The sequence below is a fragment of the Acromyrmex echinatior genome, chromosome 12 (assembly GCF_024713525.1).
Source record: "Acromyrmex echinatior isolate Ae372 chromosome 12, ASM2471352v2, whole genome shotgun sequence".
NCBI lineage: Eukaryota > Metazoa > Arthropoda > Insecta > Hymenoptera > Formicidae > Acromyrmex > Acromyrmex echinatior.
This window is the reverse complement of record NC_141863.1, coordinates 2,433,594-2,460,249: the sequence shown is the minus strand read 5'-3', so window position 1 is coordinate 2,460,249 and position 26,656 is coordinate 2,433,594. Positions and strand designations below refer to the sequence as shown.

The 26,656-nt window shown below is 31.9% G+C and overlaps 1 protein-coding gene across 4 annotated transcripts in view; it reads right to left on the bottom strand.

Annotated features, from left to right (window-relative positions):
* The window catches only part of LOC105153866 (uncharacterized), a 38,658-nt gene that overhangs the window by 9,092 nt on the left and 2,910 nt on the right, over nt 1-26,656 (bottom strand). For 3 of the 4 annotated variants that reach the window (XM_087412231.1, XM_087412233.1, XM_087412232.1), the window contains exons 3-29: nt 24,903-25,203; nt 24,104-24,284; nt 23,759-24,009; nt 23,504-23,648; nt 23,209-23,421; nt 22,944-23,126; nt 22,668-22,865; nt 22,425-22,561; nt 22,003-22,339; nt 21,567-21,839; nt 8,707-21,488; nt 8,266-8,620; nt 7,941-8,189; nt 7,735-7,872; nt 7,340-7,672; nt 6,796-6,968; nt 6,627-6,726; nt 5,303-5,466; nt 4,987-5,208; nt 4,557-4,810; nt 4,332-4,492; nt 3,994-4,264; nt 3,664-3,897; nt 3,437-3,569; nt 351-519; nt 245-284; nt 38-173 (exon numbers count right to left, since the gene is read on the bottom strand). In XM_087412231.1, the coding sequence (XP_087268357.1) occupies nt 38-173; nt 245-284; nt 351-519; nt 3,437-3,569; nt 3,664-3,897; nt 3,994-4,264; nt 4,332-4,492; nt 4,557-4,810; nt 4,987-5,208; nt 5,303-5,466; nt 6,627-6,726; nt 6,796-6,968; nt 7,340-7,672; nt 7,735-7,872; nt 7,941-8,189; nt 8,266-8,620; nt 8,707-21,488; nt 21,567-21,839; nt 22,003-22,339; nt 22,425-22,561; nt 22,668-22,865; nt 22,944-23,126; nt 23,209-23,421; nt 23,504-23,648; nt 23,759-24,009; nt 24,104-24,284; nt 24,903-25,203 (18,133 nt within the window). Of the gene's footprint in view, nt 1-37; nt 174-244; nt 285-350; nt 520-3,436; nt 3,570-3,663; nt 3,898-3,993; nt 4,265-4,331; nt 4,493-4,556; nt 4,811-4,986; nt 5,209-5,302; nt 5,467-6,626; nt 6,727-6,795; nt 6,969-7,339; nt 7,673-7,734; nt 7,873-7,940; nt 8,190-8,265; nt 8,621-8,706; nt 21,489-21,566; nt 21,840-22,002; nt 22,340-22,424; nt 22,562-22,667; nt 22,866-22,943; nt 23,127-23,208; nt 23,422-23,503; nt 23,649-23,758; nt 24,010-24,103; nt 24,285-24,902; nt 25,204-25,924; nt 26,020-26,656 lie in introns of those variants that run through there. The other variant, XM_087412230.1, reaches the window with a different exon arrangement.

The following is a 26,656-nucleotide window of genomic DNA, read 5'->3' as shown; positions in this document are numbered from 1 at the left end:
ATATGCGACATTACTAAGCATTTCAATCTCTTATTACTTTGCCTCCACGTTCCCAACGAATCAAAGGTGGTTCTGGTGTGGCGTAAACCTTACACTCCAAGGAGACAGCGTCGCCGTCGCAACACCGAAGATCTCGCAATTCTCTCTTTATAATCGGCAGAGTCAATACCTTTCTATAGAATTTAATGTTTTATTAATGGAACGAAGTAAATAGAAACGTCATTAAGCTGTCGTAATAGCTTACCCGTGAAGAGATTTCTGCGTTTGTTCCTCTTTGCCTTGTCCTGGAATCGAAAATGAAATAAATTTATATAATGTAAAGCAAATTTTGTTTATGTTTCGAAATTTACCTTTGGCATAGATTTGCAAGGAAATTATAGCTTTAGCTTCCCCATGGCAGTTGCGAGCTATTACGGAATATGTTCCAGTAAAGTCGAGCTTAGCGTAAGGTATTTCCAACCGATATTGTGGCCCTGCACCTACCAGCCGGAAATGAGGTGCGTCCTTATAGTAATTAGGCTAAAACAGAATTCATATGATAAAAAAATATGATAAAAAAATTAGAACCTGAGCATTTAAGATTATAAATACTGCAAGCAAATCTAATTGAATCGAATCATGTTCATTCATTTCGTATCATGTTTACTGTTTCTTATCAATGTTTGTTCCGTTCTTCTTTATTTCATACACGTGAATTTCATTGTTGACCGTAACATACTCGGCCACAAGTGCGATTTTAAATTGTTGAGGCATAAAGAAGTGATTAAAAAAATCTTTAATTAAATAATGTGAAAACAATTTGGATATTAATATATTTGGATGTTTGCAATGATAATATCATTTAATTTGACAGCATTTAATTTATGATACCATAATAAAAAGCAAGGATACATCAATTTGAATGACAAGTTGATTTAACGTGTCCTCAATCGTGATCACTTGTGCGTAATTGTATTATGCTCATGTCAGATAACTTTAATTTACAATCTCCAATGTATAGTATGACGCAGGTTTGGATCGTTTGGATATCTTCTAGTGAATGTATTCAGATCGCTTCTGTGTTGTATTGACAGACTAGTTTTTACGCAAGACGGGGTTAAAACTCAACGTGTGATGTTGAAGACAATGAAGACAATAAAAAGAGAGAAAGAGAGAGAGAGAGAGAGAGAGAGAGAGAGAGAGAGAGAGAGAAATATGTCTTCGTCATGGTTCTAGTCCATATAGGGAGCGAAAGTTGAACAGATGTTCTGGTTAAATATACTATACATATGAGTACCAACGTATATTCTTGTTCCTCGTTATATATTTTCATTTTAATGATTTAATATATTTCAACAATGTTTAGATACATGAGAGAGCTACGATCTTTAATTTTTGAATTCTAGTCATATTTTACACCTATCACATTTATTTATCTGCGCTAAAATTTATGAGGAGGATATTTTCCGATTACAAAAAATAGATGTTATAAATTCTTCTCTAGTCTAAAAGACTCTTGAACTTTCTCATATAGTATATATTATACATAATATTATATATATATTTACCATAGAATTATTTATATATATATAATTGCATACAATAAAACGAAATATAGAATAAAATTAAACTTTTAATTTCAAATTAAATTATATTTATAATAAATTTTAAGAGTTAAACAACTATGTTTAAAATCGTACATTATTTATTGAATGTACATTATATTTGTAATTATATCTGGTAATTTACAATTTGCGTATCCGTAAATAAAAAACAAATTAGCTTGATTTAGAGTTTAGGATTTTGATTTTTTCTTTTAGCTCTAATTATAAATAATTACATATATAATTCGCAAAGTTTTATGCAAGAGTGGAGACTATTTCTAGGGTAATTTTTGATGTTGAGTCTGAATTTGTTATTAAAATATTTTCTTTAAGTTCAATTTTCGAGATATGAGAAAATATTTTTCTTCTTAATGTTACATAATAAAGTTTTATTGAAATTGAAAAATAACTTAAAAGTGTTTAATGTTTAATTTTTGTTTTTTTATGGCTTTGGATTGATTTCACGTATTAAAATTTATCAATGATCGCTTAGCAACACGTTCAATTTTAGCCGTTCCAACATTCCTGATGGAAATATTTACTTTGCTCATCACTTATTGCATCCAAATTATTTGAAGAGGAATTCTCTAAATTCTGGAATCTCACTCTAAAGAATGAAAATTTTGAGCCAGTTTTGAAAAAACGTGGCTTAATTTTTAATTTTTAAGAGTGCGATTTTTCACTTTTTAAAATATTAGATTTACTCTAAAACTTTTAGAGAGAATACTATATTTTAAGAATTGACATGCTGTATCTTAAAAGACGTGCTATATCTTAAAATTAACATGATATATTTAAAAAAAATTTAACTTAATGAAATTTTTCTGACAGATTTGAACTTAACGCCCTATGTTAAAAAAATGGTTTAGTTTTCTTTTACTAAAAAATTATTAAAAATTTGTAAATTAGTGTTATTTAAATTAATAATTTGATGTCATACTTACACTATTGTATTTCACATTGAATTAAATCTAATTTTGTTGGTGAATATAATATATAGAATAATTAAATAAAAATTTGTCTGTTGATTGCTAAAAATTGTGAATTTGATAAAAACAGATTAAGAGTATGTGTTTCATAAATTAAATCGAAATATTCACGTTTTGCACAGAACGATGGTTTCATGTCATACTTATAGCGATCAAAAATTGAAGCGGTTATTCGTTTGCTAAAGTTACACGATGACTAAAGTTTGGTGCTTGTATTACAGTACCGATTCATCGGCGAAAGAAGGCCGAGTTGGTCTTGACGACAAGTGGGGATACTATTCTGTGCGTATTTTACGGATATGCACGTTTTCTTTTTGGTCAGTGCACGTTTTGTTTCCTATCTTGGATTCATATATTATTATAATAATATATGTATAATAAATCTCCTTCTAAATGCGATATATGTATATTAAGTCTTATTCCTTCGTCTGTATTAAAAAATGTAATATGACGTAATGTGTTACCATATAAGAAACTATTCAATGTCAATGCCATCGACGTATATAATGTCTTGCCTGCTTATGGCTGCAATACGTTCTCTGTTACGTTCTGATATGTAGTCATTTTTTCGTAGCTACCTTGACCCATAAAACAAGTCACATACAGATCAAGTCAGCATTAGACAGATCATTTCACCATTGTTTATTTTTTTATAATTGTCTATAATTTTTAATTAAAATATTAAGATTGAGTTAATTTTTAATTAACCTAAATACATATTGAAAGTTTCTTATAAGATCAGTTTTCTCCATTTTTTAAATTTTATGCTCCTTTAGTTGATACATCACATTGGTATTTGAAAAGAAGCAAAGTCTCGTAAATGAAATAAGTTGGAAAACTAGGAAAATATTTGTAATAGTTTACCTTAAGAAAGTCACGCAGCCATATTACTTCCGGTTTAGGATCTCCGACCACTTCACAAAGAATGATAACCATATCTCCCTCGATTGCTTCAGTTGATAAAGGTTTGGTGACAAAAAGAGGTTCCTTTGAATACCTTGAAAAGTAGAACAATTTCATTTATAACTTTATGTTGGTAAGATAAGTTATAATGATTGAACGCCAAAATAAATCATAATGATTGAACTTACGGTATATCTGGACTCGTAATATTAGCTTCGTTAATGAACGATTGATCCTCGATCGCGGCCATGACAGCTACCCTGGTGGATGTCTCTGCTTGACCGACTACATTTGTTGCGGTACAACTATAAACTCCTGCGTCTCGCGTAGTAACATTAGCCAAAGAAAATTGGACGGTACCGTCGTGGCTTAATGTCATTACCGCTCTTCTATTGGGTCGTAAGCGAATACCATCGCGATGCCTACGCGAAAAATGCAATCATAAAATGAAAAAAAAGTATTTATTCTGAACCATGTTATCATAAATGTAAGTATCGTTAATTGTAATTATCGCTCACCAAACGACACCAACACACGGATAAGCTTCAAGTTGCGCCGACATTCGTAATTCCCCGCCTGATTGAATCGTATAAGCTACGTTGAGATCACGAAGAAATTCCGGTGCGATGTAGGCCCGAATTCCTTTGTCCACCACGAGAGTACATCGACAAGAAACTGAGCCGTTTAGATTCCTCGCTGTCACCATATAACATCCAGAATCCTCAAGAGCAGACTGAATTATTTCCAGAGTATGAAAATTTGAGTCATCATTCCAAAAGATGTGGCGGTCTAAAGAAAGGAACATTCAACGAAACATCAATATAGGAAATTTCATGTTAGACAATGAATTAATTACCATCTTGAGAGATTTCCGTTCCATCTTTATACCAAACAATTTCTGGAACGGGATGTCCGATAACTTGACAAGTAAGCCTTACCGGATAAGTTGTTTGCACTCGCCTGTCCCGTATTCTCATGGTGAATTGCGGCGGTCTATCTTCCGATTCGATGCTCAAACTTTTAATAGAATTATATTATATTACTACCAGTTTTGTTGTATTAAGATAATACCTTGTTTTACCTCGTTTTAAGTTTAGCATCAGCCTCAATAATTCTTGGATCGGTAACAACGAGAATTCTAGCGAACGATGACACTTTACCGATTCTATTGTTCGCCTCGCAAACGTATCTTCCAGAATCATCCTCTTTAACATTTGAAATTGCTAAAGAATATTTAGAACCATCATAACATATCGCAAATCTGGTATCATTGTACGGATTAATTTCTGTTGTTTCGCGATACCATCGTACTTCCATTTTGGAATCACCGCGAATCTAAGGAATATTGAAATTATCATATAAAATAAGATATGTACAATGTATATGTATGTAAGGGACATTAGTTAAAAATATAGTAAAATATTATACTTTTATAGGTACATAAAAGTATAATATTTTACTATATTTTTACAATATTTTATTATATTTTACTATATTTTACATAAACTTGCCTCACATTCCAATTTTACCGATGTTCCTTCGAGAGTTTTTAATTGACCCGGTAAAATTTTTGTGAATTCTGGAAGATCGGTACTTTCGATAACCAACACTGAATTCTTCATCGTAACTGGTTCGCCCCATCCGTAACGATTTCGCGGTGTTACGCGAAATTTGTATTCTCCACCTGATCGCAAATTGAATGCGTCGAATGCGTTGATTGGCGTAATTCCCAACTGACAAGATTAAATTACATTTGATTTATGAAAAAAACAAATTAAAAAATATATATTGCTAAATTAAAAATATTATTTTCTTTTTGTGTCTCACCTCTGCCCATCGTGCACCTCCGTCACCTCCTAACAGCCAAGCTTCGACTTTATAAGCGACCACCGGTGCAGGTCCTCTTCTTTCTGCTTTACCCCAACTCAATGAGAGCCAGCTTTTTCCACCATCAATAACAACTGGTTCACTACTGATCGGACCGGGCACGTCTGAAAATTATAAAATATATAAATATAGAATTATTTATATACTTAATTGATATTGTTAAACTTATAAAAACTTTTTTATAAAAATTTGTATATTATAGGAATAACTTTCATGTATTGGCTAACCTCGATGTCCATACAAATATTTCAAAAAGTCAGTGATTAAACAATTCTTGGTCCATGAACGTCTTAAGCGCGAAATAGTGATATCTTCATTTTCGACATTAATAGTCATTCCATGATTATGTGACATTATTTTTATTTTATTTTTATTGTATTTATTTTAGCGATATATACATATTTTTTAATGCTTGTAAATCAAACGCGATATTAAAGAAAGAAATTTTAATATTATAAAGAAAATGAAAGAAACATATTTAACATATTATTATCATGCTATAAAAATATTAGAAGAGTAATAAATTTTAAAGAGTGATAAATTTTGCGGCAATTTAGTATTTATTAAAAGATATTGGTGAAACAAATAAATAATTTTTCACTTTGCGATATACTTTTTCTCAGCACAATATATCGTGATAAAATTAAAAATTTTGTAAAGTAGAGTGTATGAAGTGATACGCATTCGGACGATGACTGAATTTTGAATTTGTAGAATTCATGAAATGCTGATGGAAGATGAGTAAGAAGGTAAACTAAAATAACCCGTCTCAAAATGTTCCTCGAATGAAGGAAACTTGAATATTCTCTTGTCGTGTTTATTTTATGTTACAACTACAAGACTTGGAGAATGTGCTAATTCTGAATTCATTTAAGACTATCGGCTCACTTATTCTAAAGATTACAGATTTACGTATATTTAAGAAAATCTTTGATCAGCATATTAATTCGATGAATAGTCAAATGAAATATTGATATCAGTTTGCGTGATTGTTTAATTCAGGCGTCAACTGGCGTTTAGCCATTAAAATTTAAGCCAAGCATACGATGTTGCAGTTGGTGTAGATTGTCATTCTAATTTTAATATATTCTACAATATCGTGACATCTTAGTTGAAATTTATTACTATATCTATTTTATTCATGCAAGTAATATACACTACAAAATCTCACTATTTTTCTCGCATTTTCTTTTAGCTAATATTACACACACCCACCCAACCCCCCCCCCTCACACACACAGACATAACATAAAAAACCACTTACTTCTTACGTAAGACATGTCATTGTTGTATTCTTCTGTGTCACGCTCAGTAACAGAATTCCAATCTGATAATGGAGTCAATGATCTAGCACGTTGCTTTATCTATTTGAATAAGGTATTAATTATATGTGTTCCTTTTTAGAGTTCAATTAAATTTATAAAGATTCTCACCTTGATCGAGAAGAAACTTCTGTCACAGCCATATCTATTTTTAATTAAAATGCAATAGGTACCTTCATCAGAAGGTACGACTCTTTTTAATGTTAATCTGACGTAATCATCAATACTTTCCTTATACGATCTCGGTCCATCCGTAATGTCTGTTAATCCCTTCATCCATATTACTAAAATAGTGAAAAAAAAGGTAGGCGAAGAATAAAAAAAGAAAAGAACTAAAGAAAAATATAAACTTTAATTCTAATTGATATTCGCGGATCTAGTGGACCTCTGGATATTGTCTTCAATTACGTTGTGAAAAATTGTTTATTTTTCGTAATCTGTTACATAATTTAAATTACATAATGTTATTTCTCGAATTTTGATCTTCAATGAAAAAAAAAAATCGTTCAGTTATGTTAAGCAAAGATACATTGATTTAAAGTACACTGGAGCCATGAATACCAATCAAGGAAATTCTGAAGCAAATTTCTGATAAATACGATTAATTTGAGAGAATATGAGAAATTAAGAGAGAGTTGTTTTATCGAAGTCTTACTTCGAGGCTTTGGAATACCGCTAACTCGGAAGGATATACTAATGTCTTCGCCAACGATTACATCGATCGATTTCTTGGAAGGTCTCGAGACAAATATCGCAGGTTTTCCCCCGTGCTCTCCAGCGCTCGATGATATTACATCCACTGTCGCGCTTGTATCCATTTGTCCATAAGCGTTAATTGCTCTACAAACGTATGTATCCTTTTCTGGCTCTGTCGCGTCAGGCGCAATTAAGGTATAAAGTCCACGTTCTACAAAAGTTCTTGCTTTTGGTATTGTAATTGGCTCCTTTCGATCGCCGCGTAACCACTTCACTTCCGGAGATGGTATACCTACAATAGATTAAGAAGAACTTCATAATTCGATATAATTATTCTTTTGATGTTTTATTTACCTTTGAGTTCTACTTCACGACCGATAGATCCGTCAGTAAGCATACTATAATCCTTTGGTAAGTTGGAGAATCGTGATCTTCGTACGAATTTCGATCTAATTTCGTCGCTTAACCGTGAATTGTTTATGGATCGCCAATCTAAAATTGTGTTATTATGTAATATTTAAAGGCATTGATAATAACTAATAACATATAATTTCAATCACCTTCAATATTAACAGTATGGGATATTTCTTCAGTATGTAACTCGTTTGTTGCGCGACACGTATATTGTCCATTATCAGTGACATCAGGATCTGTTATTTCCAATCGATAGACATCATCATCGAGATAGCTCTGTTTGTAACGTTCACCTTGAAGAATCATTCCGTCTTTTAGCCAGGAAATCATAGGAACCGGATGTGCTCGTACACAACATTCCAGGATCAGTTTACGATCAGAATATCGATAAGTATCTATAAGAAAAAGTGCTTTAAAAAACTGGTATAAATTAATACATGTAATAAAACGTGTATACTTGTGCATATATACCTTTAATTGATTTTACAAAAGTTGGAGGTGAATGTATAGGTTTGTGATCGGAGTAAACTTTCAAAATAGATTCGGTAGTCGAAGTGCCATTTATATTTTCAGCTACGCATGTGTATATTCCAGCATCTTCAGGAAGCGCATCTTGTAATTCTAAATAAGCCATACCATTTTCGAATCGCATTTTATAACGATTGTCAAATGCATTTAGCTTTTGATCATCTTTAGTCCAATAGATGCATGGTTCTGGATTACCAAGAACGGTGCAAGTCAGCCTTATCCTCATACCAACTTCTACGATTCTGTTCGTCAATCTTGTACAAAACGATGGTTTCTTTGGTTTAGCCCACTGAAGAATCTGTAATGTTAAATTTTAAGTTTTAAATTTTAAGATTTTTCTTTATTTCAATTGTTAAAAGCGGTAATTTAATATTAAATAACTACCTCATTTTCACGAAGATCAGTGAAGCTAGATGGTTCAGACATACAAGTATTGAAATTGATACGTGAGATAGCATTCGCTTTTGTACGTCGGAGAGATTGCATGCGCGTACTAGGTACAATAGTGGCATCGCTATCCTCAGTTGAATAATCTTCGTATTTCAGCAGATTGATCGATCTCACGCGAATCATGCGATTTTCTCTTTTTCTGCGCCTTCTATACAAAGATCTCGTATCGAAATAATATTTATCCATGGAAGGACTATGTAATTTATAATCCCAATAATTGTCGAATCTTTTCCCCAGTGATGTTAAAGAATCTCTCCAACTGTATGATTTGGAAGCGCTCGAAAGCGTTGGCATATCAGAATTAAACCGAAAAATATGTTGTCGAGAATAATCAACATTGAAAAACATTGACGTCGATTTGTCTGGCTTGTATGTGTCTTCCAACATATTCCTAAGAAAACGATCAGATTCATTTTCGCGTTTTCTAGACCATTCATTTTCTCTTATTTGCTCTTTTTTTCTCTGTCTATTTCTAAATCTCTCTTCTTCTTGTCTTTTTCGTAATCTTTGTTCTTCTTCCCAAAATAATCTAGCAGTCTCATCTCTCCTAATTTCTTTTTCCATTCGGTGTAACCTTTTATTAATATCTCTCTCCTGATAATCATTTTCTTCTTTCTGTACTCTACGTTCACCACTTTTATTAACGCGTTCTTCTCTCATATGTAACCAATTTTCATTGCTTTGCGGTTTTCTCTGTTCCCATTCCTCTTCCTTTTTCAATCTTTCCTCTTTAATATCCAATATGCTCTTTTCTTGTTGTTTTCGAAGTATTTTCTCATTGTTTTGTTCTTTTTTATTTTCCATTTGTAAACACAAATTTTTATCTTTTCTTAATTCTTGGATGTCATCGTTTTTTACTTTTTCTTTCTGATTTTGTTTTATTTGTATTATTTGATTGTGTCCTTGATCTTCAATTATTTCTTTATATTTTCTTTCAAATTTGTTTATATCATTTTCTTTCTTTATATCATTTGTATATTTATGTTGTGTTTGCTGTATTATTTCTTCTGTCTCAACAATTTCATCTTCCTTTTTTTCTATTGATTTCTCTATTATCCTTTTTATTTCTTTACTTTCTATTTTATCTGTTTCCTGCGTGGCTAGATTCCTATCCTTTTCTACATTTTTCTTAGTATTTACTTGTTCATCTTGTGCTATTTTCATTTCTTCAAGCTTGGTTGTCTCTTTTTGTTTTTCATCCTCTTTCTTCGATATTTTTATTTCATCCTTTTTCCCTTCTGCTTCTTGTTTTATTATCTCTCCTTTTTTACTAGCATCATCTTTTTTCTCTTTTAGTTTTTCAGCCTTTTCACTTTTTATTTCTTTACTGTCTTCTTCCTTTACTTTTACTATCATCTCCTCGTTCAACTCTTTTTCTTCTTTTTTTATTTCTTCCACTTGTTCCTTTTGTTTTGATTTTTTAATCTTTTTTTCTTTCTTTCCTAACTCTTCAATCTGTAGATCTTCTTTTTTTTCGGTTTTTTCTTCTATCATTATTTCTGTTATCTCTTTTTTCTTCTGTTCTTGCTCTTTTAATTTTTCTTTTTTCTTTTCGAACTCTTCAATCTTTTGATTTTTTGTTTTATCGTTTTCTTCTTCTTTTGTCTTTTCCACTATCTCTTCTTTCTTCTGTTCTTCTTGTTTTGCTACTTCTTTTATTTTTTCCGTTATATTTTGATGTTCTGATTGTTCATGTTTTTCTACTTTTATTTTCTCTTGTGTAGATTCTTTTTTTGCGCTGATTTTTTCTTTTTCTTTTTTTATTTCTTCAACTTTTTCGTTTTTAATCTTTTCGTCTTCTTCCTCCTTTACTTTTTCTTTTGTTTCCTGTTGTTTATGTTTAATTTTTTTCTTTTCTTTTTCTTCCTTTTGTTCTTTTTCTTTTTTTACATTAACGTTTTCTTCTTTTTTTTGAACATCGTCATTTTGATTTTGTGCAGTACCTTTTACATCTGTAAGATCTTCCTGCTCCTTTTTTAATTCTTCTTCTTTGAGAATTTTTTGCTCTATATTTTTCTTTATTTCTTTGATTTCTGTTTCGTTGTCACACTCGTTCTTTTCTTTTTGTTTTATTTCAACTTCTTCAATTTTTACAGATTCCTGTTTCTTTTGTTGCGCTTTATCAATTTCTTTTCCTTTTTCTTGATTTTTTTCTTCTTCTCCTTTAACTTTATCTTTTTCCGCATGTTCGATCGGTTTTAATTTTTCAATATTTTTTGTATTTTTCTGTTGTTCCCTTTTTTCAATTTTGCTTGCATCTTCCTTTTCTTTCGATTCTTGCTCTATTTTCCTTTCTATATTTTCAGATTCTTTTGTTATTTTATTTTCCGCTTTTTCTTTAATGCTGTGATCTGCTTCAGTTTTCGTATATTCATCTACTTTTTTCGTCTCTTGTATAGTTTCTTGCTTCTTTCGTTCGTTTTCTACTTCCTCTTTTTCTATCTTTTCTTTGTTTCTTTGTTCACTTTTTCTTTCTCTCATTTCTTCAGCATTTATAAATTTTTCACATTCCTCAATTTCGTTTTTCACATTTTTGACTGTACTCATTTCTTCTTGCTGATTTTTAATTTCTTTCATTTTTTCAGTTTCTTTATGCCTTTTAAAGTCGTCAGTTTCTTCTACTTTTTCACATTCTTGCTTTAACTTTTTATCTTTTATACTCTTTTCACTTTGCTCTGTTTCCTCGTTTAATTCAATTTTCTTGCTTTCCTGTCCTTCATTTATTTTTTGTATTTTTTGAATTAAGTTCTCTTCCTCTTGTTTCTCATTTTTATTTTCTATTTGATTAACTTTTTCTTCATGTGTTAACTTCGTTAATTTTTCATCATCTATTTCTTTCTTCTGTTCTATTTTTTCTGGTTTCTTCGTATCTTCTTTATCTTTCGTATCATTGGTTACTACAGAGTCTATATCTTTTATCAACTTAATTTCTTCTATTTCTTCTTTCATTGTTTCTTTTTTAATTTTATTGTCTTTTTCGACAGCTGTTTCAATTTCAGATGTTTTATTTTTTTCCTTTATAGATTTCTTTTGAAGAGCTATTTTGTATTTATCTATTAATGAAATCGTTTCTTGCAAAGACTGATCAGATATAATATTTATCGCAGTTAGCAGTTTAAAAATTGGTTTCTCAAGAATCATTAATCCATCTAGTATTGTTTCTTCACACCATAACGTTTTTGTTGCTTCTATTGATTCTTGTAATTCGAGTAGACATGGTATCAAACTTTTCGAAAGACCACCAAAGTTTGTATGTTGCGATTCCACCAACGGTTTATCAGCTGACTGTTCTCGCATTACAGCTATAGATTTTTCTAATCTCTGAAGAGCATTAATCATTGAATTAGAAGCATTTGGTTTTTCTTGTATCTGTATAATACATTGTTTAATATTCTCTAAAGATTTTGTCAACATTCCAAGTGCTTCGTATTCAATATAAATTTCAACGATTGACACCTGTTGTTGTTTTAATTTATTTTCGATGGATTCAATTGAGTTGTTAATATCTGAAATATTATTTATTATTTTCATTGATAATTCTAAAAGCTTTTTATTTTGTTGCATAGATACAATTGTTTCGAGCACGTTTAACATTAGTTCTAATGGTCTTTCTAAATAATTTAAACATACGCTTGACAATGTTTTTATAGTCTCAATAGAGCATTTTAATTCGGTTAATGGTGTAATCAGAGTGGCGGATATCGTAGTATCAATTTCTATTGTATCTGATTGTTTGGACACTGCTTTATCAACAATTTCTTCCTTAAGAAATAAAATGCATTTCTCAAAATTGGAAAGAGACTCGATAAAAGCATCAATACTATCTCTGTCTTCAACAGTACCTAAATTAAATTTATTTTTTAGTATCACTAAGTTCTCTTGTACATTAATAAGTGGTATTTCCATCGTCTTGAGAGTTTCAATTTTGATAGAATCACCTTCTATACGTGATATTGCGAATTTAATACTTTTCATTAATTTTATTAATTTTTCAATAATTGACCAGTCTGGTATTAAAGTTCTTGTTTGCTCTTTCAGAATTATAGTTTCAGGTTCTATTATGCTGCATTGTCGAATATCAGCAATTGATCTTTCTATTTCATGCAGAGGAGTTGCTAAACATTCCGTAATCCAGTTGTTTGCATCTTCTGACATCAATTCAATATCCGGCGATATCACTCGTGTTTCTAAAACAGATATAGCACGTTGAAGATCAAATAGAGGTTCAACTAGTGCATTTAATATGACATCATTCTTCGGTTGATTCGTTGATGTTTCAACTAGTATATTATCCTCTATTACAGCAATAGAATGACGCAATTCTTCAAGTGGTTCTATTAAAGGACGAAGAATAAATTCATTTTTATCATCGATGGCAAATGAATGTTCATTAGCACGTTCAATAGTCATTTGTTCTTCAATAATTATTGCAGCTGCATGTTTTAATTCCGATAGAGGTTGTATTATTGTTTCCATCAATGAAATATTTTCTTTTTCCGACAAAGAACACGTTGTATCATATGGCTGGACTGTTTTCTGTTCTTCAACAATCAACGCTAGGCATTCTCGTAATTCAATTAATGGTTTTGCTAATGTTTTCAACGTAGAGGTTTCATCTTCGGTCATCGATGTTACAATTTCAACTGGGGATTCGATCGTTCCTTGATCGATCACTATTGGACGCGTAATTCTTGAAGAAGATTCATCGATTACATCTGCCCATGTACTTAAAGACGAAACATCTTCAGAAATAGTGTCTGCCGCAGGTTCTATAATAATCTGCTGATAATTACACATTGCTATACGTTCCGTCAGATTATGAAGAGTTTCAGCAAAAGTGTTCAATGCCGAAATATTTTGTTGTTGTTCAAGTTCATTTAAAAAATCTGGTGCAACTGCGGTTACTTGCTGAATGGATGCGATAGAAGCTTTCAAATCCACTAAAGGCTGCGCGATTGATTTCAGTAAAGATTCAGTTTCTACTTTCGATGTAATTTGACTTCCTGCTTCTAATACCACGTGTTCTTGTACAATAGCAATAGACTTTTGTACTTCCTCAAGAATAGGTTGTAGAGCAAGTTTTTCTAGATTTACAAAAGATGATTCAGTTATTAGAGGGTGTGTATCGTGTTCAATAATATGCTCCTTTTGCACCGTTGCGACAAAAGATTTTTCAAGTTGTTGCAAGGGACTAACAAGACTGCTTAACACAGTAATTGGTTTCCTTATTTCTGTAACATTAAAAATCTCAGATTCTTGCATTTTAGTTTCTTCAATAGTTAGAATCTGTTCCTGTAATAACCGCAAAGGTGCAATAATATTTTCAATAAGATGTGTATCTATTTTATTGGTCTGTTTTAATTCTATATTCGTTGTAAAAGCTTTGATAATTCTCGGCCGTTTAATAATAACGGAACAACATTTTTTGAATTCTTCAATAGATTTCTCGAATGCTTGCAACGCGGATGCATTCTCGATTTCTACAATCTGTTGACCAGCGTTTTCTATTGCACTCAATTGTTGCAGAACTACCATCGACGTTCTTAAATTGCTAAGTGATCCAACAAAGTTTTTCAATGTTACTAAATCATCTGTATTCATATCCACAAGTACATCTTGAATTGTTGTCAATTGATCTAGAATTATTGTCACGGATTTATTCAAGTTATCCAATATCGGTTTGATTGACAATTGTTGCAAAGCAAGAACAGTTTCTTCATAAGATGCAGTTAAGAATGATTGCTGTAATTCTTGCAATGGTTGTACCATACATTCTAAAGTAACAGCTTTCGTTGATTCTTTTGTTTCCAATGTTTGGGATACTTGATCTTCGAGTTTTAGTATTGCACTTTGCAGCTCTGCAATTGGAATAGTCATCATTTTCAGTAGAGAAGTTTCAGTAATTGCTTGCTTTTCAATATCTTGTTTAGTTATAGCCATCAGTTGACTCGCTATTTCTTCTATTGAGTTTGCAAACGATAATATAATTGATACTTTCTCAGTTTCAGTACTTTTTTCAGTATGATCAACAATTTCTTCGACTGTTGTTAACGGTAATTTCAGATTTTCTAAAGCTTCAGTCAATGTTTTTAACATAGGAACATCATTCAAGATTGGTTGCTCCTGAACTAAAATAATCGAGTTTCTCAGTTCTTCTAGCACAAGTTTTAAATTTGCACTTGCCAATAAATTTTGACTTTCATCAAGTTCTTCCTCCTTCATGACTGCAGTTTCCTGCGTATGTATAATTAATAATTGTTTCAATTTTTCTAAAGAATCTACCACTGTACGTAACTGAGCGATCTCTTTTTTCTGTTCTGGCACTTCTAATAATCCAGCTTTATAAATATTATGGTTTTCAATTTGAGAAAGTGTTTCTTGTAAAATATGAATTGAATCAATAGTCTTATGTAAAACTTTTGGATCCAACTCTTTTTGTTTAATAATTTTTAACGGTGGCACAGATTCCATTTTCATTTGACTAATAATAGATATAAATCTTTCTCCATATTGAACTACCGATTTAACAAGATTTTGCAAAATCGTGATCTGTTCAATATTTGATAATTTTGCTTCTTCCTGGATAAATTGAATAATTGTTGAATCAGATTGAATGCAAGCAATCGACATTCTCAAGTCTTTTAATGGTTCCATGATAGCTTGTACTAAAAATGACTTAGACGTTTCACTCGAATTGGTTTCAGCTACAGCATTAAGTTCCATTTGTTCTTGAACTGTAGCAATTGATATTTGTAATTCTTCCAAAACTTTTACAGATAATTTCAGTAATGTCACTGTATTTTTTTTAATACCTTCGGTAACTTTAGATGACAATGCAAGTTGTAAATTTAGTAACTGTTCCGTTAAATCCGAAAACTTAATTGTTTTCTTATTGGAAGATTCTAAAATTCCAATTTCTCCAATTTCATTAAATGATTTACACAATGTTTGAAGAGAAGAGATAATCGCTTTTAAAGTTTCATCTTTTATTTGTTCTTCCTGAATTATACTGTTATCAGATACTTGAGTTAATTCTAACTTTTGTTGATCAATCGTTGCAAAGTTGTGTTCTTCAATTTTTTCTAAAGGTCCTGCTATTGATTTTATCATCTTTATATTTTCAGGAAGTAATTCTTCGATTTGACTGGACTCTAAAGATGTTAATGCTTGCTGCGGCGTCTCTACCTTGTTTGCTACTAGGTCTGCACCTTGTTTTATTGAATCATCTATTTCTTCAGTAAGTATTTTATTTGCTTTTGCTTCGACGAGTTTTAAATTATCAATGGCTTTTAACTCGATCATGTCCGTAGAAGGCAAATCAGACTCTAAAAGTAAAGTCTTATCACATTTTACCTGTTCCTGAGATTCCATTATAGCTTCTATGAGTTCTTCAAGGGGTTGCGCAGTTGTTTCTTCAATAGCTTTTGCTTCTTCCTTTATTTTCGATATTTCCATTTCTCTTTCGTCAGCAATATTAACACATTTTGATATTTGTATTTCATTTAGAGATTTAATGGTATCATTAATACATGATATTAAGGTTTTCGGAATTGCAGATAGTTCTTCATCTTTATCAATATATTTGTCTTTATCGATTGTTTGATATATAGATGCTAATACATTTTCAAGAGCATCTAAAGATTTAGAGATAAGTGGTAAAGACGCCATAATGCTCTCCTTTAATTCTGGTTTTACTCCTTTATGAGTCAAGAAAATGACCGTGTTGACAGCTTGTTCGAAATCAATAAGAATATTTTCCATATGAGAGAATTTATTATCTAATAATATACTGATAGATGAGGAAGGTATTACTGTCTTAATAGAAATATTTGTAGCTTGTAGATCGTTAAGAATTTGTATTAAGGCTGTTAATTCTTGTATTTTCCGCTTATTTTCTTCAGATTTTGAAATCAGAGATTCTTGTTTAGCAGATTTCACAAAATCAATCAATTCTTTTAACGGCTGTATTAAATTACTTATTGTAGAATTAAATTTTATTATATCATTTGTCAATTTTCGGTTTTCATTTTCTTTCTGATCTTCTTTGCTTTTTCTTATATCCGCTAGATCATTTTTTGATTGTTCAACGGAGATTACTGCTTCTAGATTTTCTAAAATTGGTATTTGTGCTATCGTAGATGTATTTTCAATTTCAGATTGAACATTAACTTCTTGAATTATTGCTTTAAATGACGGTATTTCCGTAATCGTCATTACACTCTCAATTTCTTCTTGTGATACCTCAATAACTTCATCAACGACACTTTCTACTTTCGTAATAATCACGCTTACTTTTTGTTCAACTATTTTTTCTATGACATCAATAGAATCTTTCACGTGATCTAAAACATCTATAACGGCAGAAAAAGTCTCTATGATCGGTGCTCCTTCAGAAGCACCTTCTTGAACAAGTCCTATTCTGTGAGTCGATAGGGAAGAACTTAATTCTAAAATAGAGTCGGCTAGTTCTTGAAGCTGAACTATTAAATTATACGAAATTGCTGAAGGTATTTTCTCCACATTTTCTTTCAGAACGTTTAATGCCGACAGAAGTTGATTAGTCGGATAAAGAAAGCCTTCTACAATAGCTTCTTCATCAATTAATTTACTACCAACTTGATTGAATTGCGTTTGTGCAAAAAAGATTTGTTTTTGTAATGCTTCCAAACATTTGGATACTATTCCATATGTACTTTTATCGGCGTGTTCTTCTAAAGTTATTATAGCGTTATCTAAGCGATTTAATGTGCCGGTAAGTCGATGCTGAAGAGAAATATTGCTACTACTAGATCGGCGCGAATAATCTGTCTTTCCAACTTGTTTTTGTACTTGTAGAATAGCAGAATTGAGCAATGTCAAGGATTCATTAAATAAGAAAGGTTCTTCCATATTTGCAGTTATTTCAACAGTGTGACAAACTTGTTTTCTCAAACCATCGACCGCTCGCAGAATAACGCTTCTCCTCTCGTCTAATAAAGAAGCTTCAGGAACTAAACTTCTTCGACTGCTCTGTACCATTGAAAGACAACTATGAAATTCTAATAGGGGTTCAAGAAGATTTCGTAATTCAAGAATTAATGGTTCTCGCCGTTCTAATACGTCTACTTTTTGAATAGTAGTCTTAATATCTTCTAAAAGAGCAGCGATAGGTTTTCCTAAAATATTTGCTACGTCAGTTTCGAGAGTTTCTTCCGCAGCTTTTTCTAGATCGCTCATACGTTCTAAAATATTTTCCAATGGTTTTGAGATGTCCCAGAGATATTCCAAAATTTTTCGTCTTAACGATATTTTTTGAATTACAATTGGAATTTCCATTTTTATTTCTTCTACCACGCATAGAAGGAACTCAAATTTCTTTTCTATATCTCCATCTTTACTGATAAAATTTTTTATCTGTCTTATCACGTTGTTTTCTATTATATTCAACAACGGAGTAAACCGATTTAGTATCGTGAGTTCTGAAACATCGTGTTCGTGCGGTTTAGAAAGAAGATTTCGTATATTTGTCAATGGCTGTATTAAGTTAGTCAGCATCAAAGTTGTCTGATTAAGTTTTTCTTCGAATAAATCAGTTTTTTCACCATAAACAATCATTACGCGTACTGTGGAAATAGTCCTTCTTAACTCTTCGATGGAATTAGCTAATTTTGATTGGGAAATTGTAGTAGATTGTGTTGTTGATTCTTCGAAATCATCTAATATATTAGTTATTTCCAATTGTAGTTTTTCTAAAGTTTCTGACAAGATCATAATTAATTTGCTTGCACCCTCTTCACTTTCCTGTTTTTCGTTTTTTATGATTTGTAAGACGACATCACTAGAATTGTTTTTTGTTATAGCTTGCTCAGTAAGTAATGAAGTAGATTCGGCTTCAAATGGCGTTGAAGCAACTTCTGTAAGAGTACCTGGAATTGTTTCTCGAGAAGCTGTAATAGTTTCTTCTTCTATTTCTTCCGTTTCGTTAAATGCTTTAGTATTTTGTTTAAATTCTTGCTGATGAAGAATATCTTTGACTGAAAGCGATATTTGATTTTTAATTTGTTCGATGATATCTATTATCGACCGTAGAGATTCTTCTTCCGCATGTTCGTGAAGAACATCCATGATAGTTTGTAAAAGATATTTCATAGGATAATCCAATTTTTTTAAAATTGAAAGATCTTCTGGTTCATGATATGTAGAAATTGCATTTTTAAGCCTCAGTAACGGTTCTCGAAGATCAATCAATGCATCTATCAAACTGTCATCACTTGGTGATTCAGAATATGACGTTTGAATAGCAATTTGACTCACATTTCTTTTCAATTCTTGGATTGTTGAGCTCAATGCAGATTTCATTTCATCTTCATATTCCTTTGTATCATCTTCAGATGTAACGGATAACCAATTTTTAATAGGATCTAAAGAACGATCTATTTGACTAGCCAAATTGGATTTCGAATAACTTCTTTCTTCTTTATTTTCTTTTTGAGATTGTGTAGTACTTTCTTCTTGACACTTTTCCTTTGATATTTCTTTCGCTATAAGAACTGTATCCTTTTCTATATCTTCCAACAATTCCAACATAGGTACTATTAATTCGATCGAAGAACTGTTCTCAATTACATTGTGAACTATCTCTTTCAATATACTGATGGGATTTATCAAATCATTAAGAACTTGTTCTTCTTGTGGTTCGTGCTTTTCCGTTAATAAATCTGTCTGTAGATTTAACAACGATTCACTTAGTTTGCTAATTTCTTGAATTATTTCATTATCAACTGGATTTTTTAAGTTAGCGATTGTAACAGCCGAAGAACCAATTGTCTGACGTAATGCCTCAATATTTGTAATTAAATGACACGAAGTTATATACTTTTCTTGCTTTTCTAAAACGGATGATAGAGCAAAGTGCACATTGCTTAAACTTTGATCAATATTTAGATTCTTTAACATATTTTGAATGATTTCTGTCTCCGATAATTGTTTCACTAATTCTGATATTTGTTTGTCGGTATCTTCCAATATTTTGAGAATTGATTCTGTTTGAGAAATTACCTCGTGGTTTTCAAATTTTTTCAGTATGGTGATAACAACACTTTTTAATTTTACAATGGCAAAATTTATTTCTTGTATCATCGAAAGTTCGCTAGAAGTACATTCCTGTGATAAAATTAATTGAAGATCCAATAAGGGCTCTCTAAATTCCATTAAACTGTTTAATGTTTCATTCTCTTTCAACATCATTGCAGAGTGTGCTGTGTGAGATACGCAATCTCTCAATTCCGTTAAACATGCAACAAGACTCGATGCTGTCACAACTTGTTGTGGACTGCTAGATCCATTCATCGTAAGTTTCGAAGGTTCAATACAATCTAAAATTCTATTAAATGTTGATTGAATATTGATTAATGACTCTGTAATTTCTTCAGATATATTTTGAGACACATCGGAGATTGATTTTAGCGATGATAATTCTTTTGTTCTAGGAATGTTACAAATGGGATCGCGAAATTTTTTTAAAATTGTAAGCGTCGGTTGTAAAGATAATAATCCGAAATTTTCAATAACATGTGACAATTGAGTGATAAATGGTTCGAGAATTTCGCAAATGATTTCTATATGTTCTGTTGGTGTAATTTCATTAATTTCTTGTAATAATGCACGCAGAGGTATTTCCAGATTAGTCAAGGTTTCAATGTCCGCACTTACTCTTCTTGAATCTTCTAATAATTGACATATGTCGTCAATCTGCTTATGAATATTTAAAAATTGTGATGTATCAAATAGTTTTTCACATAAAAGCTTCAAAGAGTTGCGTAGAGCTATTCTTGACTCAAAAAGAGTATCTTGTGTCGATTCTTGATTCTCTTCTGAGACATGGCTGCTGATTTCCTTTACATTTTTAAAATTATCTAACAATTTTTCTTTAGTAAATAATTCTTTTATTGCTTCGGTACCGTTTCTGTTATCTATTTCTATTTTTTCAATTGGTTCCGTAAATTGATGTTTTATCTTCATATCAACTTTATCTTCCGATTCACTTCTCTCACGCTCGTAATCACCGGAGCCGGAATATTTTTCAGAATTATTTTTGTCCTTCTGTTGCTTCTTTTTTCGTTGCTTTTTTTTAGGAACACCGATCATTGAATCAAAAGAGGAATCACCACCGATACCATCGTCTAGACTGGAACCAGTTGATCTTCCTGCGCTCAAGCTGCGTTTTCTGTTATCTATTATTCCATGTTCCAATGTCATCTGTTTCAGGACAAGACTCTCTGTGATGGAGAGATGTGCAGAGGATAAGGCGTCCGCAAAAGTGTCGCTGTCATCCTGCTTCAAAGATGAAAGCGGAGACAACGGCGGCTCGTCTTTCTGTGCGCTATGAAAGCTTTCAGATTCTATGCGTTGGCTTTTTTCGCTTTTCGATAATGATAAACTCATTGATTTTTTCCTAGGTGGTCTATTAGGAACTTTTTCGTCTTCATCCGCATTATATCGAGCTGATCTTTTCAAGGAACTTCGGGAATCGCGCTCAGGTGATGAAAGGGCACGCGTCATATCATCCATAATGGAGACATCTTCGAAATCAGCTTCTGTTCGTAAATCATCATTGTCTTCCGCGCTAACAAAATAATCAGGAGATACATCGATTACTACAGCTTCCATTAACAAATTACTGGTCGTAGATGTTTCTTTGACAAATCTCATTGGTGGTAACTCAATCACATTGTGTTCTATACAAAAAAATGTAGCTTTTTAGCGTATAATACTATTATATTTTGAATCAACAAAAATTAAATCAATCTTTTTACCTGTAACATGCTCAGATAGCTGATCGGCGTACATTTCAACAATCTGTAGTGCCTCTTCCTCAGTAAGATCAGGTGTTTCGTACAGACTGACTGATACTTCTTTGCCATCAAAGCTAAAAGATACCTCGCCCCGCTCATCCAAAGTAACGGAATGATCCGTTTGCGGTGTGTCATACAATTGAGACGTTCGCTCTTCATGTATCGTTGACAACGACAAGTTTCTCGCTAATTCATGATCATTTGATGACTGGATTTCTTTTGTATCTTTTTTATCTGTAAAGTTAAATAAAGTTACATATAAAGCTCGCTTAGAATATCAACGTAAAAGTAAAAACAGAATTGTTAAAAAAAATTTTTTATACTTTTCATATAGACGGAGCATTATCATATAAGTGATAGTAATTAAAAATTATTATGTGCAACAGGTAAATACTACCTTCGAATCCTAGTAAAGATGCGGAACTACTGACTGTTCCCATGCAATTGATAGCTTCACAAGTATATATTCCTAAGCAGCAAGTACCATCTTGTCCGGAAATAATTCGGTGTATATCACCGGGTTTGAGTTCAACATTGTCTTTGTACCATTTTAAAACTGGCTGTGGAACGCCGATAACTTTGCACTCTAAATTTACAGCGCCTTCTTCTGATAAGATCGCGCGTAGATTCTCGAGAAATTTTGGTTTTTTGTAATGCTTAGGAATAATTAGTTTCAAAAAACAAGAAGTGACACTATGACCGAAATCATTTGCCGCTACGCACTTCCACTCAGCCTAAAGAAATGCGAAAAAAAAACATTTTTAATTGTTTTTATATCACAGCAAATATGATTATATTATATATGTCATGCATACTCACTTGATCAATAAATTCGAGATTTCGCACTTCAAAATGGCATTTGCCAAGATTCTCTTTTGCTATCTGATATTTGTCAGATTCGTCCATTATTGCATCATCTCTGTACCAAGAAAGAATTGGTTCCGGTGCTATGCTTACTAAAGAAAAAAGTATCTTTATCAGTGTGATGTAAAACTGCGTGAGATAGGATAACAATTATTCAACAACTTATTAATTAAAAAAAGAAACAGGAAATATGAATACCTTGTACTGTAAAGCGAAAATTTTCATTTATTTTTGCTTCACAACTTCTGAGGCCTTTTATAAACTTTGGTGGTTGATTAGTGCTCAAAAGTTGGAAACGTTCTTCTTCGTTTAATTGATTCTGTATATCTTCGATAGTTAATTCTGCGATACTCTTAGCTTCGCCCATGCAATTTTTCGCGATACAGCAATAAGAACCTAAATATTTTTAAATAAATCTATAACTTAAATAGAGACTAGGAAAAAAACAATATATAATAAATTTAACGTAATTACCTAATGAATTAGTCCCGGTTAATTGATAAACGTCTCCTGGTTTAAGTTCTTGACCGTCTTTAAACCATCTCAGCAATGGCGTTGGGAAACCTACAACTTTGCATTCGAATGAGACAAGACCTTCTTCCGTCAAGATTGCTTTCAGATTCTCCATAAAGCGGGGTTTCCTGTAGTTTCTTGGTACTTTATAGAAAATAAGATAAATGTTGATCGGATAATTATATTTTTTGTTATAAATTAGTTTGCCTATTATCATAATACGTACTAGACATTGCTACATAGCAACTCGTAAATTGCTTTATATTGTCTTCGCTGGTAACGACGCATTTCCATTCACCCTCGTCCATGGCTTCTACTTGTTTTATTTCAATTGAATATCCTCCTATGCCATCCTCCATTATATGATACTTTTCGCTAGGCTCAATGCGGCCTTCTTTATTGTACCAGGCGATCGCTTTCGGCCAGGGTGGTACTTGAACTATCATTGTTGATAATGTTTCATTTATTGGTATGAGATAAATATTAATAAAAACAGAAAGAATTATTATTAATTAATTTACCACGACAAGATAGTACTATAGTGTCTCCAATCCGACAACATTCATCTTGAAGTATCTGCTTAAATATCGGAAGAGGTCCGGATGGTGCCAAAGCATCTGCCGGTTTCAATGAACCTTCTCGGCTTCCTCTTCCAACTACGTGAACCTGAGATAAAATAACGTATCTACATTTAATGAAATTGATGATAAAAAATATAAGAGAATCGACAATTGTTACAATTGTTACTGCGTAATCGTAATAGTGAACGCATTTACTTTTGAGGAAGAATAGGCCGTTCCCATGCAATTGACCGCCTCACATGTATAAACACCGAGAGATGTTGGATCATCGGGATTAGCAGTCAAAGCAAAAACATCACCGGCTTTGATTTCCTTATTGTCTTTAAACCATCTCAATACTGGCGTAGGCACACCGATTACTTTACATTCCAACGACACGGTACCTGTCTCAGTGAGCAGCGCGCGGAGTTCTTCAACAAATTCTGGCTTTTTGTAAGCCTTGGGAACTAAAAATTTATTAGATTTATCAAAATTAGTTATTAATTATCTAAAGCGAGTACAGTTAAAAATGTCGTTTAAATAGAACGAGTGATCGATTACCAATGACGGTGAGAGTAGATGTACATGAGGATCTTCCACTACGATTCTCTGCCATACAAGTCCAGCATCCTTGATCGTCAACTGTGACTGGGGCGACATCAACACAATGAAAATTTCCTTCATGAACGAGAGAGAATCTAGGTCCATTGTGAATAGGCGAAGCATCTTTATACCAAATTATCTGAAATTAGTGAATCTAATTTAAATGTAATATAAAAAAAAATCTTATTATTTTATTGTAATATCTCATATACGAATATATAAATACGTTTTGTAACACACAGTACGCTATAATATATTAGGCTATTTTGCACGTATAGCGGAAGAGGCATGCGAAGAAATGTTGGAGTATATATCCCCTGGCATAGTATGCGGGCATGCGTAATAATAGTATTAATACGACGCACAAGAACGCGTAACCAGCTTCCTCTACTCTTCGTTTTTCGTCGCGAGTTCAGGTCATGGACCTCTCGGTCCATCTTAATTCGCTTTTCCCGTTTCATCTGATACTAGGATAGAAGGAAGAGACATGTCTGACAATAAGTCACTGCTAGCATCATCAGGGTTCCAACTTTCCGGGTTGATCGTAATACTTAACTATGTATCATCCATTTATATGTTAAGCAGGGACGTATCTTACGTGATGTTATGGACATGAGTAAGTTGCCAAATAGAATTTTCTTTTCTTGTTAATGTACAAACTATTTAATTAAATTAATATTCTAATAAAACGTCTTCAAACAAATAAATTGTCTTCTGTTAGTATAAAGTAAAATTATCTCTATGTAGTAAATTATACCTTCAAAGTAGTTGAACTTCGAATTTCTACAAGAAATCTAGTTCGAGTGCCGACTTTTACCGCGAGATCGCTCAATCTTCTCAAGAAGACAGGAGGATCGTCCTCTTCGTAACTTGGTTCACTGATGCTCAAATCAAATTTCTTTAAAGCTCCTTTATCGTTTTCTTGTCCGAGTCTCGTTGCTACGAGAGAATAATAACCAGTGTCATTTTTACGCGATTGCTTCAAGGTCAATTGAACGATATTGCCTCGCATTGATAATTGATAACGATCTGATGAAATTGGTAATCCATCTCGTATTCTGCAAATTTGATAAATTAAATAATATTAATTTATCACGAGAGTAACAAATTAAATTAGAGTAAATTTAAATGAAAAAAAAATTGCTATAATCTTCATTTGTCCAAAATATCTGTCTATTATTTTGCTGTGTTCTCCATATACGTGTTTTACATCTACACTACATAAAAATATATTGGCCCGACATATTTCGGTCAACAGGATGATCTAGAGTCTTGGCATTGCTCTACTGCCCTATTTTTGTCACCTTTTTCACAATGTGAAGAGCTTGTTTAAAATCAAGAAGAAAGTTGTCTACATCTAACAAAGCAATCTTTCACTTGTTTCATTTATAAATAAATTATCATGTTGTGTAAAAAATAGTAGAAATGTAGAATGATCCTAAAAATATCATATACCAATGTATTAGACATTGCAACTTGATGCAATTGCATGCATCTGACGTGAGAGCTCACGCGATATGACGCGACATTGCCCTTCAGTATAATTTAATTTCTATTATTCACTTTATATATTAAATGTATATAATCTTATATACATAATATTTAAATATTTAATTAAATATTAAATAATATTAGGTTTGTTAAATAATTCAAGCGTCAACATGGTTGATATATACAAAACGTTTAAGAATATGAATGATATTATATAGCTCTGAGAAACTATATAATTGTTTTTAGAAATTAATACATTAAATTAAATCAACTTTTTTATTTTCCTACCGATATTCCGATCCATCGGAGGAGGATCCGGTAATAACGTTCTTTTTACCGTTAGTGCATTTACAGCAATCGCTTCCCATGATGACGAACCAAAATAAAAGAAGCAATTTCTTGTTTTATATCAGAATGCACCATTGATGAGATAACAGCCATAAATTGCCCACATTCTTTTACAGACACACAACATTTCAAGTTTGAGATTTAGCTTTAGAAATTCTTCAATATCACTTCTCTTTTTATTTTTCACATATCTAAAAATGTTTTCAGAACATCAACAATGATTTGCCACCTACTTCAATTTCTAGTATTGATCTGTCATGTATAATCTTTCTTCATGACACTGCAAGCACCGCGTGAGCGATAAAATTAGCAGAATACACATTGGTCGATCGAATTCTGACAGCGCGGTGGCGCTCTGCAAATTCGTTTTATTGAGTCATCGATATACGTCTCAAATTTATCAAGAATATCAACACATTCATTTAATTTTAATTGTATATTATCAAATAAAGTGACAACTTGTTTTTTAATGTGTAAATCTTAATTTTCCTTCAATTTTCCATGTCATTATATCTTTTAGTTTATTTCTTTTTATTTTTAAGTTTACAAGATCATAGATTTTTGAGTCTTTTAAAAGATTTTTATTCAAAGATAGAATCCACGACAGGGAAACGAATCCTCTTATCTATTTTTAACTCATGATTTAACTTAATTATTCGTATTTAAGATTGT